The sequence below is a fragment of the Mus caroli genome, unplaced genomic scaffold (assembly GCF_978045245.1).
Source record: "Mus caroli unplaced genomic scaffold, Mus_caroli_1 scaffold_4, whole genome shotgun sequence".
In the NCBI taxonomy this organism is placed as follows: Eukaryota; Metazoa; Chordata; class Mammalia; order Rodentia; family Muridae; genus Mus; species Mus caroli.
Window position 1 is genome coordinate 151,504,917 of NW_028227259.1, and position 16,678 is coordinate 151,521,594.

A 16,678-nucleotide genomic window follows, 5' to 3' on the forward strand; every position below is an offset into this window, starting at 1 on the left:
TTTACCCCAGGTGCTGTGTGCCCCTGGAACAACCCCTTATTTAGGATGCCTCAAAGTTTGTTTGGTCCCTTCCTCCTCTGTCACAAAACTTTCTTGACTGGTGGAGGCAACACCTCTCTGTGACTCACCCCCAGAGGGAGCTGAAGTGTAGAACCTCCATCTATCTGCAAACCTCAATGTAGCACTTAGCTTTAAAAATACCACCCAGAGGACCTGGGTTCAATTCCCAACATCGACATGGCAGCTTATAGCTGTCTGTAACTCCAATATCTGGCACCTCCACACAGACATACATGCAGGTTAAAAAAAAAAATGCAGGTAAAAAAAGAATCTGCAAAAACCTTAATGAAATATAGTGTCTTTTTCTTATTTTGCATAGACCAAGATGAAAATCATTAAAAGAAATAAGTAGCAGGTGTCTGTATAGCCTTTCCTTAGTGTTCCTTTCATAGCGCCAAGGCAGTAAAGTCACGGCACATCGGAGATGGAACATGTACTAGCTCAGAGAACAAGTATAAAATGGGACATATATAACTATAGCCAACACACAAGAAGCATGGAGCTTACAAAAGCAGTTTCAGAGGCTGGAGAGATAGCTCAGAAGTTAGGATCCCTGGCTGTGATTGCAGAGGAACTGGGTTCCCAACACCCACATCATGGCTCACAACCATCTGTAACTCGAGTTCCAAGGGGATCAGACGCCCTCTTGTGGCCCTTGTGGGCACTGCATGCACGTGGGCCAGAGACATCACTCACAAAACATTCATATACAAGCAAATAATCTTTTTTTTTTTTTAATTAGTTTGATAGCATCCTTTCTAAGCTGTGATCGGCTCTTCTTGATTAAAAATTAATGGAGGAATAAAATAGACAAAATGAGATTCAACTTACTTCTTATATTCAGCGTGAACATTTTGGTGAACTGGGCGTCATCATTTTCTGCATAGAATATGTACTCTCCTGGCTTGTTCTTATGATCGCAAAATTTAGATATGCTGTTTGAGAAAGAATTAAAGAAGAACTCAGCTTGGTGCTTCCAGGAGAGGCTACTGTGAAGAACAGGATATAAAAATGTATAAAAAGTACAAATTAGGACTCAGAGGTTAAGAGCACTGACTGCTCTTCCAGAGGTCCTGAGTTCAATTCCCAGAAACCACATGGTGGCTCATGACCATCTGTAATTGGTCCAATTGACCATCGTCAATTGGGATTGACGACCTCTTCTGATGTGTCTGAAGACAGCAACAGTGTATTCACATATATGAAATAAATAAATCTTATTTTTAAAAGTACAAATTAATGGGCTTAATTACAGCATTTTCATACATCATCATTATCTTTTTTCTAATTTGTTCCCTTCCCCTGATGCCTTCTGTCACTATAACAGAGGGCTGAAATAAGTCAACTCAGAGAGAGAGAAATCTGATTGGAGCACACAACTTCAACCCGCTGTTGGTTGTCCCTGTTGCTCTGGGGCTGGTGAGGGGGTACAACATGGCCAGACTACAAGATGTAGCAGGGAAGCGAAAGACAGGAAGCAGGACATCCCAGACCCCCCCCCCCCCCCCCGCACATTCATCCATCCACTGACTTCCCATAAGGCCTTGCCAGACAGGCTTTCGGTCATTCCTGGCTCCCTGCAGCAACAAGCTGTCAGTGCGTGAGGACCCAGCTATTCTCCTTGGCTTCAAAAAGACCACAGCCCAAGTGAGCTGTGGAACCCCACAAAAGGAGCAGTTAAAGCTTCAAGTCGAAGGCATTCAGCTGCCGAAGAGAGGCAGAGGCGGCATAGAAAGTTCTGTGGATTTCTCAGAGGCAGGGAGTCCCGTTTGCTACGAGTGCAAAAAGGAGAGAGCCAAGGAGATGTCACCAGAATCCTGAGGATGGGAAGGTCACAGGGCATGGAAGAGAAATTGGGCCTCCTGACTGAAACAGGAGAAGACGCTGGGGTGTTTGGGCAAAGAGGGCTAAGAGGTAGGATGGGGTCCATTGGTTAGGACCCTTGAAAAATGGCCTAGAATATTCAGAGGTGAAAACTGGACATTTTCACTGGACGTTTGGAAACAATATCCATAGCATGCACAACTTTTAGATCGACCTGATCATAGTGGGAGACATTATTGGCCGGAAGTCTAGAGATTGTAGTGACAGTCTAGGAGCCCATGAGTTCATTCAGCTACCAATGAAGACCTGACCGCAGGAAGAAACAAGTCTCCTGCAGCAGATCTGAAGACAGAGTGTTTTCTTGATCTTAAAATTCACAGCGTGATGCTAGAAGCAGACACAGTTATGGGAAGTGGGCATGGTGATGTATACCTGCGTCTTAGCGCTTGCGAGGTTGAGGCGGGAAGATCATAGGTTCGAGGCTGGGCTGGGGTACACGAGTAGCTACTGTCTCTAAAGCACATAAAGGGACGGGAAACAGAGCAGATATGCTAGGGTGTGGGAAGTGCCATCCCTAGAGAATTAAATTGGAATTTGAGGTTTCAGAGAATGTTCCTACAGAGGAAGAATGGGAAAGGCAGGAAAGGACACACAGAAGAGGCCCTGAGCTAAACAGACTTGCAGGTGCTGGTGTGCATATGCAATAAGGCAGCTGCAGACTCCCTGTTGGCCCCAAGATACACCTGGACAGATGGAGCTCTGAGCCAGGGTTGTCTGGGCACCAGCGCTCTAAGCGCCCCATCTCTTAGTCGGATGCTCCTGGTCGGCTAATAAGATGGAAGTCACTCTTTGAGCCTCCCAAGAGGGAACCTTCCAGCCATTGGTCTGCAGGTGAAGCGAGCACTAGAATGCTTGCCTGCCATGTCCACTGCCCTAAATTCAATCCCCAGGAACACCCAAAGGAAAATAAAGTGCTTTCGGCAATTAAAGGCTGAGAATTGCATACATTTTTTTTTCCAGTTCTTACTCCTTTTCTTTCCTTTCTTTTTCTGCAGGGGGTGCGGCTAGGGGAGGAGACAGGGTCTCTTGTAGCCCTGAGTGGCCTAGAATTAGGAGGAGGAAGAGTTTTTTGAGACAGAGTTTCTCAATGTAGCTCTGGCTGTCCTGAAACTCACTCTGTAAACCAGGCTGGACTCAATGTGCCACTATGCCCAGCATCTTTTGTAAAAGAGAGAGTCTCTGGCATCTCAGACTGGCCTTGAACGTGCTACAAGACTCCTGCTTGTGCCTTCTGAGTGATCTGGTTTCGTGGAAGCAGGGTGAACCAGGGCTCTGTAGGAGTGAGGCAAGCATCTTACCACCTGACCTACATCACTAGTCCCCATTTTCTTTCTTTCTTTCTTTCTTTCTTTCTTTCTTTCTTTCTTTCTTTCTTTCTTTCTCTCTCTCTCTCTCTCTCTCTCTCTCTCTCTCTCTCTCTCTCTCTCTCTCTTTCGTTTGCTTTTAAGACAGGGTTTCTCTGTATAGCCCTGGCTGTCCTGGAACTCACTTTGTAGACCAGGCTGGTCTCAAACTCAGAAATCCGCCTGCCTCTGCCTCCCAAGTGCTGGGATTAAAGACATGTACCACCATGCCTGGCTCAATATCATAAATTATTCTTTTTTTAAGATTTACTTATTATATATATATATATGAGTACATTGTCGCTGTCTTCAGACACACCAGAAGGGGGCATCAGATCCCATTACAGATGGTTGTGAGACACCACGTGGTTGCTGGGAATTGAACTCAGGACCTCTGGAAGAGCAGTCAGTGCTCTTAACTACTGAGCCATTTCTCCAGCCCTATTCCCCATTTTCTATCCTGGCCTTCTGGACAAGGAAGAAATGCAGCAGGGGTTGGGGGACGGGGATGAAATGGTGGAAAGATTGTGGGAGAACCTCAAAGGCCAACTAGGGACTGGGGGGGCTTGGTAGGCAGCTGAGGGCATAGGCACATGCCTATGCCTCTAACCTCAGTGCTCTGGAGGCAGAAATGGGAGGGTTAAAAGAGAGTTCAAGGTCAAGATCAGCGGTTAAGAGCACTAGCTGCTCTTCCAGAGGATCCAGGTTCAGTTCCCAGCACCTACATGGTGGGTGGCTCGCACCTACTCCATCAGGGCATCCAATGCCTTCTTCTGGCCTCCATGGGCACCGGGTGTGCACATGGGACACAGAACACATACATTCAGGCAAACACTAATACACAGCAAATAAAAATAGATAAATCCTTTAAAAAGAGAGTCCAAGGCCAATGTGGCTCACATAATGAGCCTCGCCTTTGCCAAACAGAGGGAGAGAAGGAGTCAGAGACAGTGAAGGAGACCAAGAGTGGAGAGGGACTGGGTGACTGACACAGTTGGCCAGGGACCATGCTCAGAGTTCCACTCAACTTGGGAGAGAAACTAATGACCACACAATGGTGTGTGTGTGTGTTGTGTGGAACAAAGCCCAGGACTGCATGACGATTTGTCTTTTCTGTCCATGGCGCTGTCGTCTCCACAGGGTGCGCCTAGCCTCAGACAGACAGAGCCCCTGAGGTCAGGATATCGATCACATAACTTGGTGGGACAGAGAACCAAATGTCCAGACAGATTTACCACTTTCTTTTGTCTGTCTGACCTTGGCAGGCTTCAGACCTGCATTTCCCCTGCTTCAGCCTCCAGTGTTCTGGAGTGACAGGCCTGTGCCACCCCACCTGGCTTTCTCCAATGAGTATGACCCCAGCAGCAAGGAGAGGGACCATCAGGTACCAGGCAGCTCAGCGCCTCCTTTCTTTCAGGTTCCCCCACCTCTCCTTTCCCACTTGGCATCAGGAAATTTGAGTTGCCAGTGACATATCTTTGGAGACCGAGACAATGCAGTGTCATTACAATTAGGAAGAGGTCCTCTCTACCACCAGGTCAATTTCTCCTTCCTTGTATTTAGCTCCCAGAGGGAGGAGTTGAAAAAGGCCAACCTTGGCTCAAGGGCTCTGGAATCAGCTTATGATTCATAAAGAGTGTTAGATGGAGGGCCAGGTAGGTGGTCATTTCTGTGAGTTTGAGGCCAGTCTGATCTATGTCTCCAGTTCCAGGCTACCCAGTGCTTGTACATTGAGACCCTCTTTCAACTTTTAAAACCTTTAACACTATATAGCTATCAAAATTATAACTAAGGGGTTGGAGAGATGGCTCAGTGGTTAAGAGCACGGGCTGCTCTTCCAGAGGTCCTGAGTTCAATTCCCAGCAACCCCATGGTGGCTCACAACCATCTGCAGTGGGCTCTGAAGCCCTCTGATGATAGCTACAGTGTACTCATATGAATAAAATACATAAATCTTTAAAAAGTGGTAACTAAGATATAGCAATATAACCATACAGTAAATCCACTTACTACATAGCTTAAGACAGGGTCTCACTGTGTGGCCCCAGAAAGGAAGGGCCAGGGCCACGGTTACAGGCAGCATGAATAAAGGGAGATCAGCCTTAGTTAGGTTCTTGGTATTGCTCTAGAGACAAACATCTCCCCTTCCTTTTTGTGTATACTCAGGCTCACGGCTCCCCTACCCTCAAGCCCCCTTCCACTAAAAACAAAAATGTCAGCTCTGCCACAGGTCCTGTTCAGGAGCTTCTATGTGGCCACTCTTGTCCTGAGCAGGCCACTAGCGGGTCCTCCAGACTGCAAACACAGGAGAGAGCCCCTGTTTCACTTTGGAAACACCCAGTGGGAGCCCAGAGGGGACAGAACGGACCGAGACGCATGGAAGACAGGATGAAATATAAGGAAATATGAACTCCAGGGAAAAGTTATGCCACGCTCATACTTTTTCTACCACAACACTAATGCGGATTCAGTATTTATCGGCGAGTCTACAGAATTCGCCCCCAAAGTAAGGGGTGAATCTCCTTCAGTCTCTTTTTCAGAAGTAAAAGGGCTCCAGGCAGCTGGAAACCAGACACAAACACGGAAAGGCAAGCCCCAGGGAGCCTCAGGGTGTGATTTGAGGAAGTAAATTGCAGAAATGAAGCTTTGATGGTCTGGAAGCCGAGAGACTTCTGGCGTGTGCCACGACCGCATCGGGGCTTCTGCAGTAGTTCAGCTACTACACAGATTAAAAAAAAAAAAACAAAAAACCAACAAACCAGCAACTCTCCCGCCACTCAGGTCATCTCTCAAAACATGATCTCGATCCTCTACCATCCCAACAAAGGGCAACAGAACTGTGGAGTCTACTGGGGAGCTAAGGATGCCAGCTCCTGGGCTGGAGAGGTGGCTCAGCGGTTAAGAGCACTGGCGGCTCTTCCGAAGGTCCTGAGTTCAAATCCCAGCAACCACATGGTGGCTCAAAAACCATCTCTAATGAGATCTGATGCCCTCTTCTGGTGTGTCTGAACAAAGGTGCAGTGTACTTACATATAGTAATAAGTAAATCTTTGGACCAGAGTGAGAGCGAGTGGATGCCAGTTCCTTTAGTGTATTAGCAAATTTGAAACTTTTCACCATTAAAGTTGAATAGAGCTTGAGTTACCTCTCACCTCAACCAGAGCCTACACAGCAGAGAGAAGGATCATAGAACACGGAGAAACACTGTTCAGCGCTGACTGCTTTGCCTCAGGCTTCCTTGCTGCCATGTTTTTTATTCTCTGGGAACCTTCAGAGAATCTCACGCCAAGCACTGGGTGCCATGTGTGCTGTACGCAAGACAACACAGGCACAGCTTTCTCCAAGAAGTCATGTCCAGGAGTGGCAGTGAGTCCGTTTCCTGGTTCACACACACATTTCCTATATGAGGCACGGGACGGAGCTAGAGAGATGACAGCCTGGCCATCTTTATGGAGGTTCTAAACTCAGAGCTGAGATGTCACATCTGGGAAGCTGCTCTCAGGTGACTGGAAATGAAAGGGACACAGGACGGCTCTAGCTGGGATGGGACGTGTCTGGGGTTCAGGCTTGTAGGTTGGAGCCTCAGGATGAAATGCGGCTACCTAGCCCAGCCCAGTAGGGCAGCTCCTGATGCATGGCAGACACAGCTGCGTGATACCCCAAGAGGGTCTGCTGTGTGTCACCAGGTCACACAGTGACAATATGCATCCTCTGGGAGAGAAGGAAAATGGCAGTTTCTTACTCACTTGCTGTATAGTTCAGGCTGGCCTAGAACTAACTGTGTAGCCTAGGCTGGCCTAGAACTCACTATGTAGCCTAGGCTGGCCTAGAACTCAAAGATAACCACCTCTGCCCCTGGACTGCTAGGATTAAATGTGTTGCTGCATCCCGACCTTAACATTGGTTAAACCAGATTTATCTCCTCCTTTACCTGAGTCAGGTTCACAACCATCCTGGAATGCAACAGGACCCCTAAGGCTGTGTTAGCTCTCACACGACCACAGAGGGGCCAGCAAGCCAGCTATCAGCTAACAGGCTCCATGGTCATCCGTTCCTCCCTGTCTTCTCCTTCTGGAACTCAAGTTCTGGATAAGAGCTTATGCGAGCCTGGTGTGGTGGTGGTGCATAGCTTGATGCACTCAGGAAGCAGAGGCAGGAAGATCTCAGTGAGTGTAAGGTCAGTCTGGTCTATATAATAAGTTCCAGGACAGCCAGGGATACAGAGAGAAAGAAACCCTTTCTCAAACTGTCCCCTTCTCCCCACCAATAAACAAATAAATAAACAAACAAATAAAAATACAAATAGGAAGCAGAGGGGGTGGCTCAGTATATAAAGCTTGTAGTATAGCAGGAGAATCCGAATTCAGATCCCCACCATGCATGCAGTAGCCTTAGTGCTGGGGTATGGAGGTCAGCCAGTCTAGCCAAAATGGAGAGGGTTAGAGAGATGAGTCAGAGGTTAAAAGCATGATTCCTAGGACCCACATGGTGGCTTACAACCACCCATAGCTCCATTTCCAAGTGACCTGCTGCCCCAGCAGACACACATGCATAGACAGACATGCAGGCAAAACACTCATAAGCATTCCATGAAGTATTGTTTTAAAAAACAGTGGAGCACAACAGAGGATGCTGATCTGGCCTCTGCACATGGGTGCGCGCACATACATACATACATACACACACACACACACACGCGCACACACCCCACAAGACACCCCTACCCCCCCAGGCAAATTTAGAGGTAGAGAGAGAACTCAGGGGTTTAAAGCAAGCATTGCTCTTCCAGAAGACCTGAGTTCGATTCCTAGCATCTACATGAGGTGGTTCACAACTGCCTATAACTCCAGGTCCATCCAGGGGATCCATCCTATACACACACACACACACACACACACACACACACACACGCATACACACGCACGCACGCACACACACACACACACAGAATGAACAGACATACAGAGAGAGAGATACAGATAGATGTGCACACACACACACTCAGAAACACACACACACACTTTCTCAAAGACCAATATAAATCACTTATGGGAATTAAAAAAAAAAAAAGCATACTATCATGAAAGAAACATTAGGAGCAGCATGGAGGGTAGAAAGAGGTCAGCTCTTGTCACAGTGACCAGAGCGATGCCTCATTTTCCTTGTAAGTCCCCTGCAGATATGTATATGAAGTAAAGAGAGGGGAAAGCTGAGTGCATTCGTTGATCTCTGTAACTCTCATACCTCAAACAATCATTGAAGCATAGCCTCAGTGTGAAAATTACTAATGAGATGTTCTACATTCCTGTTTTGTGTGTTCGGTTTTTTTGTCTGTTTGTTGTTGTTGTTGTTGAGACAGCGTTTCTCCGTGAGCTGTGCTGCAGATTTGGTGCAGCGAATAAGAGCAAACCCACAGTGCCGTTGCAGAGGACTTGAGCTGGGTTCCCAGTACCCACGTGGGACAGCTCACAGCCACTGTGACTCCAACTCCAGGGGAATCCCAAGCCTCTGGCCTCCAGGGACACCGCAGTCACACACACACAGACTATCACCCACATACACATGGCTAAAACTAAAATCTGTAAAGGAGAGAAAGACAGAAGAGGCACCATAGTTAATGGAAGAAACCGGGAAAGCAGGCTTTTGCTTTTCAAAGGAATGAGACTTTCGCCTCCAGAACACTCTAGAACAGAGTTGAACAAAAACCCCCAGGAGAAGGAGATCCTCTTTTGTGACTTATGCTCCGGCTATTTCTGCATTTGTGTTTGAGAACATAAATCAGTACACCTAGGGCAGATGTTTTCAGTTGGCAAGGAGGTCCGACTCCCCCATCATCACAACCGCACTTAGCCGCCCGGTACTGTCAGAGCGCAGCACTTAGACAGGAAACCACAGTCTCTTGACAGAAAACTGCCAGGATTCTGTTTTCATGCAGCAGGCTTTAGTCCCGGAAGAGAAGGAAAAGTGGCTCTCCTCACAGGTGCAGTTTGCTTTCAGTCTTCAGTTTTCTGACTCAACAATAAATCAACTCACAGACTCAGGGGGCTGAGTCTATAGCTCAGGGACAGAGGCGCTCAATACCGGGGATGGGGGCCGGGGAATTGGGGGGTAGGCAGTGGTAGTGGTGGTGCAGGGAATGGGGGGAAGGTTGGGGGAAGGGGAAGGGGAAGGTGTGTGTGTCCTTCTCGAGGGAGGAGGGCTGTGCTGTGTGTCTCACCTGTACCCATCCTCCAGGCCTCTCTGCTCACAAGGAAATGAGGCTTGAGAGAAGATCCACGTGCATCGGATTCGTGGGTACGCTTTAAACCTGACTGAGAAGCAGAACTTTTCGTATGGGTCAATTTCATACTCTTCTTGTGAGCTGGTAGCGTTTATAAACCCTTTTTCTGTAAAAAGGAAATTTACAAATTAGATATTGATATTTGTATAAGGATTATATATATCATATATACACACATATATCATATATATACACATATCACATATACATATATATCATATATATGATATATATGTGATATACACACACACATATATGTGTGTATATATATATACATATATATATATATATATATATATATACATATATATATATATATATGGTTCTAGCCCCATCTAACTTAGAACCTCCTTTGTAGACCAGGCTGATCAACATAGAGACCTACCATACATGATTTTTTTTTTTAACTTGTCAGTTTAATGAAAGAAAGCATAGACAAAGGTGAGCTGTGGTTTGGGCTAGTTCAAAAGAGAAACAGAAGAGGAACTCAGTCGGAGCCCATCATCTTTTGTAGACAGGATTTGCATTAGGGATGAGATCTTAGAGCTAGAGAGATGACTCAGACACTGAGAGGACATACTCCTCTTGCTGAGGACCCAGGGACAGGCTCTCTGTAAGATAATCTCCTCCAGGTACAAGTAAAAGAGCCATGTGGTGAGTGATGTACGTGGGCAAGGCCTCCCAGTGAGCCCCTATACTGCTCTGCTTCCTCGGCTTGCTCACGTGATGAAAGCCTACACACTATGTGGCATCACCTATATGTGGCTGCTACGCTGAAGCCCTCACGGGCATCCCAATCCCTAGGCACCCAGCATGAGTACAGTTCCCACTGTCGTGACTCACCAAGGACATTCCCAGAACAAGGATTCATTAGACACATGTCTAGTACCAGGTTCTGGGACTCCAAGGATAGACGTCGGGACTGCCCCATCCATAGGCAGCTACAGTCCATGAAGGACGAAGTCAGATACACAGATGGGTTCCCTTGCGATGTGGTCTGAGAAAAGCCGGTGACATCTGAGTATATGTGACTGAACAGGAAAGCCGTTGGGAAACCTCGCTATGATGGTAGCAGTCCACCAAGACCAGATAGAGCAAAATGGGGGACTCCCTTTCTTAGTGGGGCTTCCCTGTCTCTGTCTGGAGAGTGTCCCTGAACACAGGGGGCTCGCCTTGTCTGGAAAATGACCTTGTACAGAGCTCTGTGTGAGGCTGCATAACTCAACACACACATCTCCCTCCGGCTTCCCACCCGCATAATTAAATCCTGCTTTATAACCAATCAGCTCTTCCCGCCCAAATGATGTTATGACCAGTTAGCCCTTTTAATGCGTACCCCTAAAAAGTCCTCATATATCCTATCCCTGGAACAATAAAGTAGACTGGCTTTGCTGCAGTGGTCTCCAGAGGTCATTCCGCCATACTCAGAGCCATCTGGACCTGGCTCTCTGCCTCTGCTCCCTTTGTCCTCTCAGGCTGGTGGCCAAAGGCCTCCAAGAAGGAGGGGTGGGGCAGGGCACAGAGAGCAAGGCAGAGGGAAGCTTATCCTGACCATGCTGTTCTAACTCAGCCTCTTTTACAATTTTTAGCTGGACAGATGACTCAATGGTTAGAACCTTGGCTGCTCTTCCAGAGAACTTCAGTTAGTTCCCAGCACCTTTACGGCAGCTCACAGTCACCTGCTAACTCCCATTCCAAAGGACCTGACGGTCTTTTTTCTGGCCTCTGCAGGCACTGTACACACACACTGGGGCACAGGTGTGGGTGCAGAAGAACACCCATGCACATAAAATAAACATAAAAGTGAACTTTTAAAAATTACACTCATGTATGGTGTTTTGGGTGGGACAGTTGGTAAAGGCCACATGTAGAGGTCAGAGGACAGCCCACAGCAGTCAGTCCTCTCCTACCAGGGTCCCAGGGATGGGACTCGGGCCACCAGGCTTGGCAGCTATGGTCTTTCTTGACGGAGCTACCTCACCAGCCTTTCTCTTTAGTTTCTTGATGGAAAATTATACTGAAATCTGAATCTAGATTGCCTAGTCCACATTCCACAGGGAAAGCCACTAAAGACACAAGCAGAGTCAAGCTTGGTGGCCTGTGCCTTTAATCCCAGCACTGGGGAGGCAAATGCTGGTAGATTTCTGTGAGTTCAAGGCCAACCAATCTACACCGCGAGTTCCAGGACAGCATTAAAAACAAACCAACCAACCAACCCCACATTTCTCGAGCCCGTTACCTAGGATGGTCACCAACGCTGACTGGCTGGGGTGCTTTGAGGAAGAGCAGGTATAATATCCGGTGTCGTTCCTTCCCGCAGAAGACACAAAGGCCAAGAGAATCCGAATCATGGTCCTGTTTGTGGAGTAGGTACTCATCTCAAAGTAGCTGCCCTGAGTATTAATGAAAGGGGAGTCTGTATTCTGGTTTCCAGCCCACACTGGGAGCTTACGGTAAACACCAAGGGCTCTGTTACCTCCTCCAGGGCTTTGTCTTCCAGCTCCCAGGTGAGCCCGAATCCATGGTTCACATGGATGGCCTTGCACCTGATCCACAACGGTTCCCCCACTTTCAGGAATAACTGGGGCAGTGTGCTCTGAGGAGCCTGATTTAGATCTAGAAGATAAAAATATCCCAAAGAAGACCAAAAAAAAAAAGCACATCGTTTTTTTAAAAACTTTTGCCTCAGCTCAGAAGTGTCGCAATGGTGTCAGCACCCCTGCCATCACTAATCAAGTCAAACAAGGCAGAGCTGAGAAGATCAGGGCAAGAGAGGCTGGCCTGGAGAAGACCTGGAGTCACAGAGCAGCACAAAACTTAAAAAAAAAAAAAAAAAGACAGAGTAAAACCACCCACTAGAGCCGGGCGTGGTGGCGCACGCCTTTAGTCCCAGCACTCGGGAGGCAGAGGCAGGCGGATTTCTGAGTTCGAGGCCAGCCTGGTCTACAAAGTGAGTGCCAGGACAGCCAGGGCTACACAGAGAAACCCTGTCTCGAAAAACCAAAAAAAAAGAAAAAAAGCAAACCACCCACTAGAGATGGAATACCCTTTGTTGCAGAAATCCTCCCTTACAGAATCTACAGTGTTACATTGTAAATGGTATGAACGGAGTAGACCTCTGACCTCCACATTATATGCTGTAGCGTGTGTGTGTGTGTGTGTGTGTGTATGTATGTGTGTGTATTTAATGTGTGTAATACACACACACAATAAATAAATAGAATAAAGTGGTGCAAAGATCTGGAGTGGAACTCAGTGGCAGAGCAGATGCTCTGAGTCCCTGGGTTTGAGCCCAGCACCTAAGTCAAATCGAATCAAATCAAATCGAATCAAATCAAAGTCCTATGAGAGAAGGATTAAAAGCCTGGGCCACCAAGCTTGGCCATACCTGTGTGTTCAATTGCTTTTATGTCAGAATGTGGACTATTCGATCTAGATTTGGATTTCAGTATAACTTTCCATCATTTTTCTGAAGTGGAATGATTACCCACACAGATGCTGCCACCGGTCCCTTAGGAACTGTCACTAAGGACACATAGCCGACAGTCCCCCATTACCTATGGTGAATAGCTTGGTGCATTCGCGGCCCAGTGCATTTCTAGCACAGCATCTGATGTCGGTTCCGAACAACTCATGAAGTACCTTTTCCTCCTTTCTGACAACAGCAGGGCCTTCTTCTTTACAGCTGCAATGATAAGGTAAGTTTCCGTCAGGAAATGCTTCAAAATGACAGCTAGCAGGCTGCCAGCACTGCTCAGGGTAGACCCTGTGTTCAAGGTCACCAGCACTGGGGGATTGGGGTGGGGGGACCCAGTATGTTTAGGGGATGAAGTTACAAAGTATATTTTTAGGGATGGAAGAAAAGAGCAGATAAAAAATTAACTCAACTGTATCCAGCCTGGAATCTGCAGGGACCAGCTAGCTACTCTGTATCTAATTAGGATACTGTTACAGTATTACTTTATTATTTAATATTTTAGATTTTATTGTATTTGGTGACTTTTTTCCCCATAGACAAGCTATCTCCATACAGTTCAGGTTGGCTTTGACCACACTATGTGGCCCAGGCTGGCTTCAGACTCACAGCAATCTTCTTCTTCTTCTTCTTCTTCTTCTTCTTCTTCTTCTTCTTCTTCTTCTTCTTCTTCTTCTTCTTCTTCTTCTTCTCCCTCTCCCTCTCCCTCTCCCTCTCCCTCTCCCTCTCCCTCTCCCTCTCCCTCTCCCTCTCCCTCTCCCTCTCCCTGTCCCCCTCCTCGTTCTCCTCCTCCTTCTTCTTCCTTCTCCTTCCTCCTCCTCCTCCTCCTCCTCCCCCTCCCCTTCTGGTTCTCATTTAAAGACAGGCCAAAAAGAAAACATGGATGAACTTAGAAAGAAAATGAGGCAAGAAGCACAACTGGTCTGCGCTATAGCTTGACATGACTGGCGTGTTTTCTTCCAAGTACAGAGAGGACTGGAGAGCGAAGCACCAGGTTGAGTTCCCAAAGCAAACTGGAGAGGAAAGTCGAGGTATGATTCCCAGGGAAGACCAGCAGACCACGGTAGTGTGCACAGAGTGACACTCCTCTTCTGCCTTGCCTGGGCAGGAAATGCCCCCACGAGGCTTTCCTGGGGCATTCTGGGCTTTCTGGGTGGTCATCATTACTGTCTTTCTCCAGCAAGTCATGGGTACTTTTCCTTTCAAATCTTAAGTCGCCAACTTCCTGTCACCCCCAAGACAACTGCTGTCACACTCACATACCCTTCCAACCTTCTCAGTCTATACGCCTATCACATACATCTATAGATACATACATGTGCACACACATGTGTGGCACACTCAGTTGAGGTCACCGGTCTTTTCTCACGAAATTCAAGGTCGCATTAGCATCATTAAAGAAGCAGATCTGAGCCGGGCATGGTGGCGCACGCCTTTAGTCCCAGCACTCGGGAGGCAGAGGCAGGCGGATTTCTGAGTTCGAGGCCAGCCTGGTCTACAGAGTGAGTTCCAGGACAGCCAAGGCTACACAGAGAAACCCTGTCTCGAAAAACCAAAAAAAAAAAAAGAAGCAGATCTGTTTGGACTTTCCCTCTCTCTTGCTTTATCCCACTTGGTCTTCAACAATTATCTAGTGTAGCTGATTTGGCTAGTTCGGATGGCAGGGCTTCTCACACCTCGGGAACTCAGCTGTAGCTCAGGCAGAGGCAGAAGGGGCCTTGCACTCTGTGCCCAGCACCCTGCCCAGCTGGCTCTGTGGCCTCACATCTCAGCTCACTCCAGGCAACCCCATTCTTCTTTTAAAAACCTGACTATTTTTGTTTGCATTTTTTCCAACCTCACTCTTGAGATGAACAGAGAGCTTAATTAACTTATCTGAGGACACACAGCTTATTACACAAACAAGGGTCCAAAGGTCTCAGGCTCTGGATTCCAGCTCCTTAACAATTCTATAAATGGCCTCTTGAGAGGAAATATAATGATCACAAATGAAACATTTACTCATAAGAAACTTCCTATCATAAGGAGATCACAGTTCCTCCCACCTCAAGGCTCTGGAATCCAACAACCCCATAGTTCAGTCTTTTTTTTTTTTTTTTTTTTTTTTTTTTTTTTGTAGTGCAATGGTTGTGAGTCCCTCAGCTACTTCAGGGGCTTTCAAAGGCCCTCTTGCCAAAAACCACCCATTCCCCCACCCCCCAAACACCATGAAATCCACAGCAGTGATTCTGTTGAAACGAAGAAGGAAACAAAAGTCAAATTTCACATTCTGTTATGAAGTCAATGACAGTAGAAAACAGCCACCATTCTTCCAGGAACGGTGGTCATGGTCACTAGGAGGCATGTCTTACCTTTCCCTGTGGGAGCTGCAGAGCACCCACTCCACAGTGGGCTCCGGAACACCCTCGGAGATGCAGAGCAGTGCATCCTGGTTTTCCATCTTCCTAAAGTAAGGTCTTCTTAGCACGTACAGCTGTGTATCTAAGGCACCATGAAACATGACCGGTTTAACGTTTCGGATGGTCTCGGCAGCCCCTCAAAAATCCTCACGGCATTTCTAAACAGCTAATCCCCACACCACATCGCAGCTCCCCACACCACAGCAAAGTCTGGCTCCTCCCCAGCCTCAGGTGAGGTCAGGTTTTTGTTTTGTTTTGTTTTGTTTTGAGACAGAGTCTCACTCTACAGCCTTGCCTGGCCTGGAATTTGCTCTGTAGACCAGGCTGATGTTAAACTCACAGAGACCAGCCTGCCTCTGCCTCCCAAACGCTGGGATTAAAGACGTGCATCAGCATGCCACGTGTGATGCTGGTTTCACACAGTTGTCAGTTTCTTAGGGTTCACAAGTCCATAGATAAATCAGTAAGGTGAAATCAGGAGATGGGGTATAAAAGGAGAGGAAAAGAGCAAGAACAGAGGTCAGCTCTTACAAAAATTTTAAAATTTACTTTCTTCTCGTCATTTCGTCTACAACTAGGTGCAAGTTAATAAAATGGAGAAAGGCAGAAACATTAGGATGGAGTTAAAACTAGAGCAGAGGGCTGGTGAGATGGCTCAGTGGGTAAGAGCACCCGACTGCTTTTCCGAAGGTCTGAAGTTCAAATCCCAGCAACCACATGGTGGCTCACAACCACCTGTAATGAGATCTGACTCCCTCTTCTGGAGTGTCTGAAGACAGCTACAGTGTACTTACATATAATAAATAAATAAATCTTTAAAAAAAAAAAAAAAACTAGAGCAGAATTTAGCGGCTGAGCTTAGCCTGTCATTCAGACTAGAACTTACACACACACACACATGCGAGTGCACACACACATACACACAGTCATACTCATACATACATATGCACATACATTAAATACACATACAAAAATAATGACTGTTTTATTCAATTACTGAAAAGGAGATATTTTGCTTTAGCTTTGCTTCTTGTTTATTTATAGATGCTCTTTATATATTGTTACGATCTATCTGTAGTTAATAGTAGAGATAGTTTTGTAGACTACAAGTATCTTTTCTCATTCTGTGGTAGTTTTCATCTTTTATCCCAGTAATTTCTAAACTTGGTTCCAATTCTACACTTTAGTAGGGACATCAGAGTTTGTCCAACCTGTCAGTACCCTTAAGTGTCATGTT

The 16,678-nt window shown here is 46.8% G+C and overlaps 1 protein-coding gene across 1 annotated transcript in view; it reads right to left on the bottom strand.

Annotated features, from left to right (window-relative positions):
* Flt3 (fms related receptor tyrosine kinase 3) overlaps nucleotides 1-16,678 on the bottom strand; it is a 70,004-nt gene that overhangs the window by 24,268 nt on the left and 29,058 nt on the right. The window contains exons 5-10 of the mRNA XM_021162840.2: nucleotides 15,394-15,523; nucleotides 13,125-13,252; nucleotides 12,044-12,183; nucleotides 11,807-11,960; nucleotides 9,505-9,673; nucleotides 892-995 (exon numbers count right to left, since the gene is read on the bottom strand). Of these exons, the coding sequence (XP_021018499.1) occupies nucleotides 892-995; nucleotides 9,505-9,673; nucleotides 11,807-11,960; nucleotides 12,044-12,183; nucleotides 13,125-13,252; nucleotides 15,394-15,523 (825 nt within the window). The remainder of the gene's footprint in view (nucleotides 1-891; nucleotides 996-9,504; nucleotides 9,674-11,806; nucleotides 11,961-12,043; nucleotides 12,184-13,124; nucleotides 13,253-15,393; nucleotides 15,524-16,678) is intronic.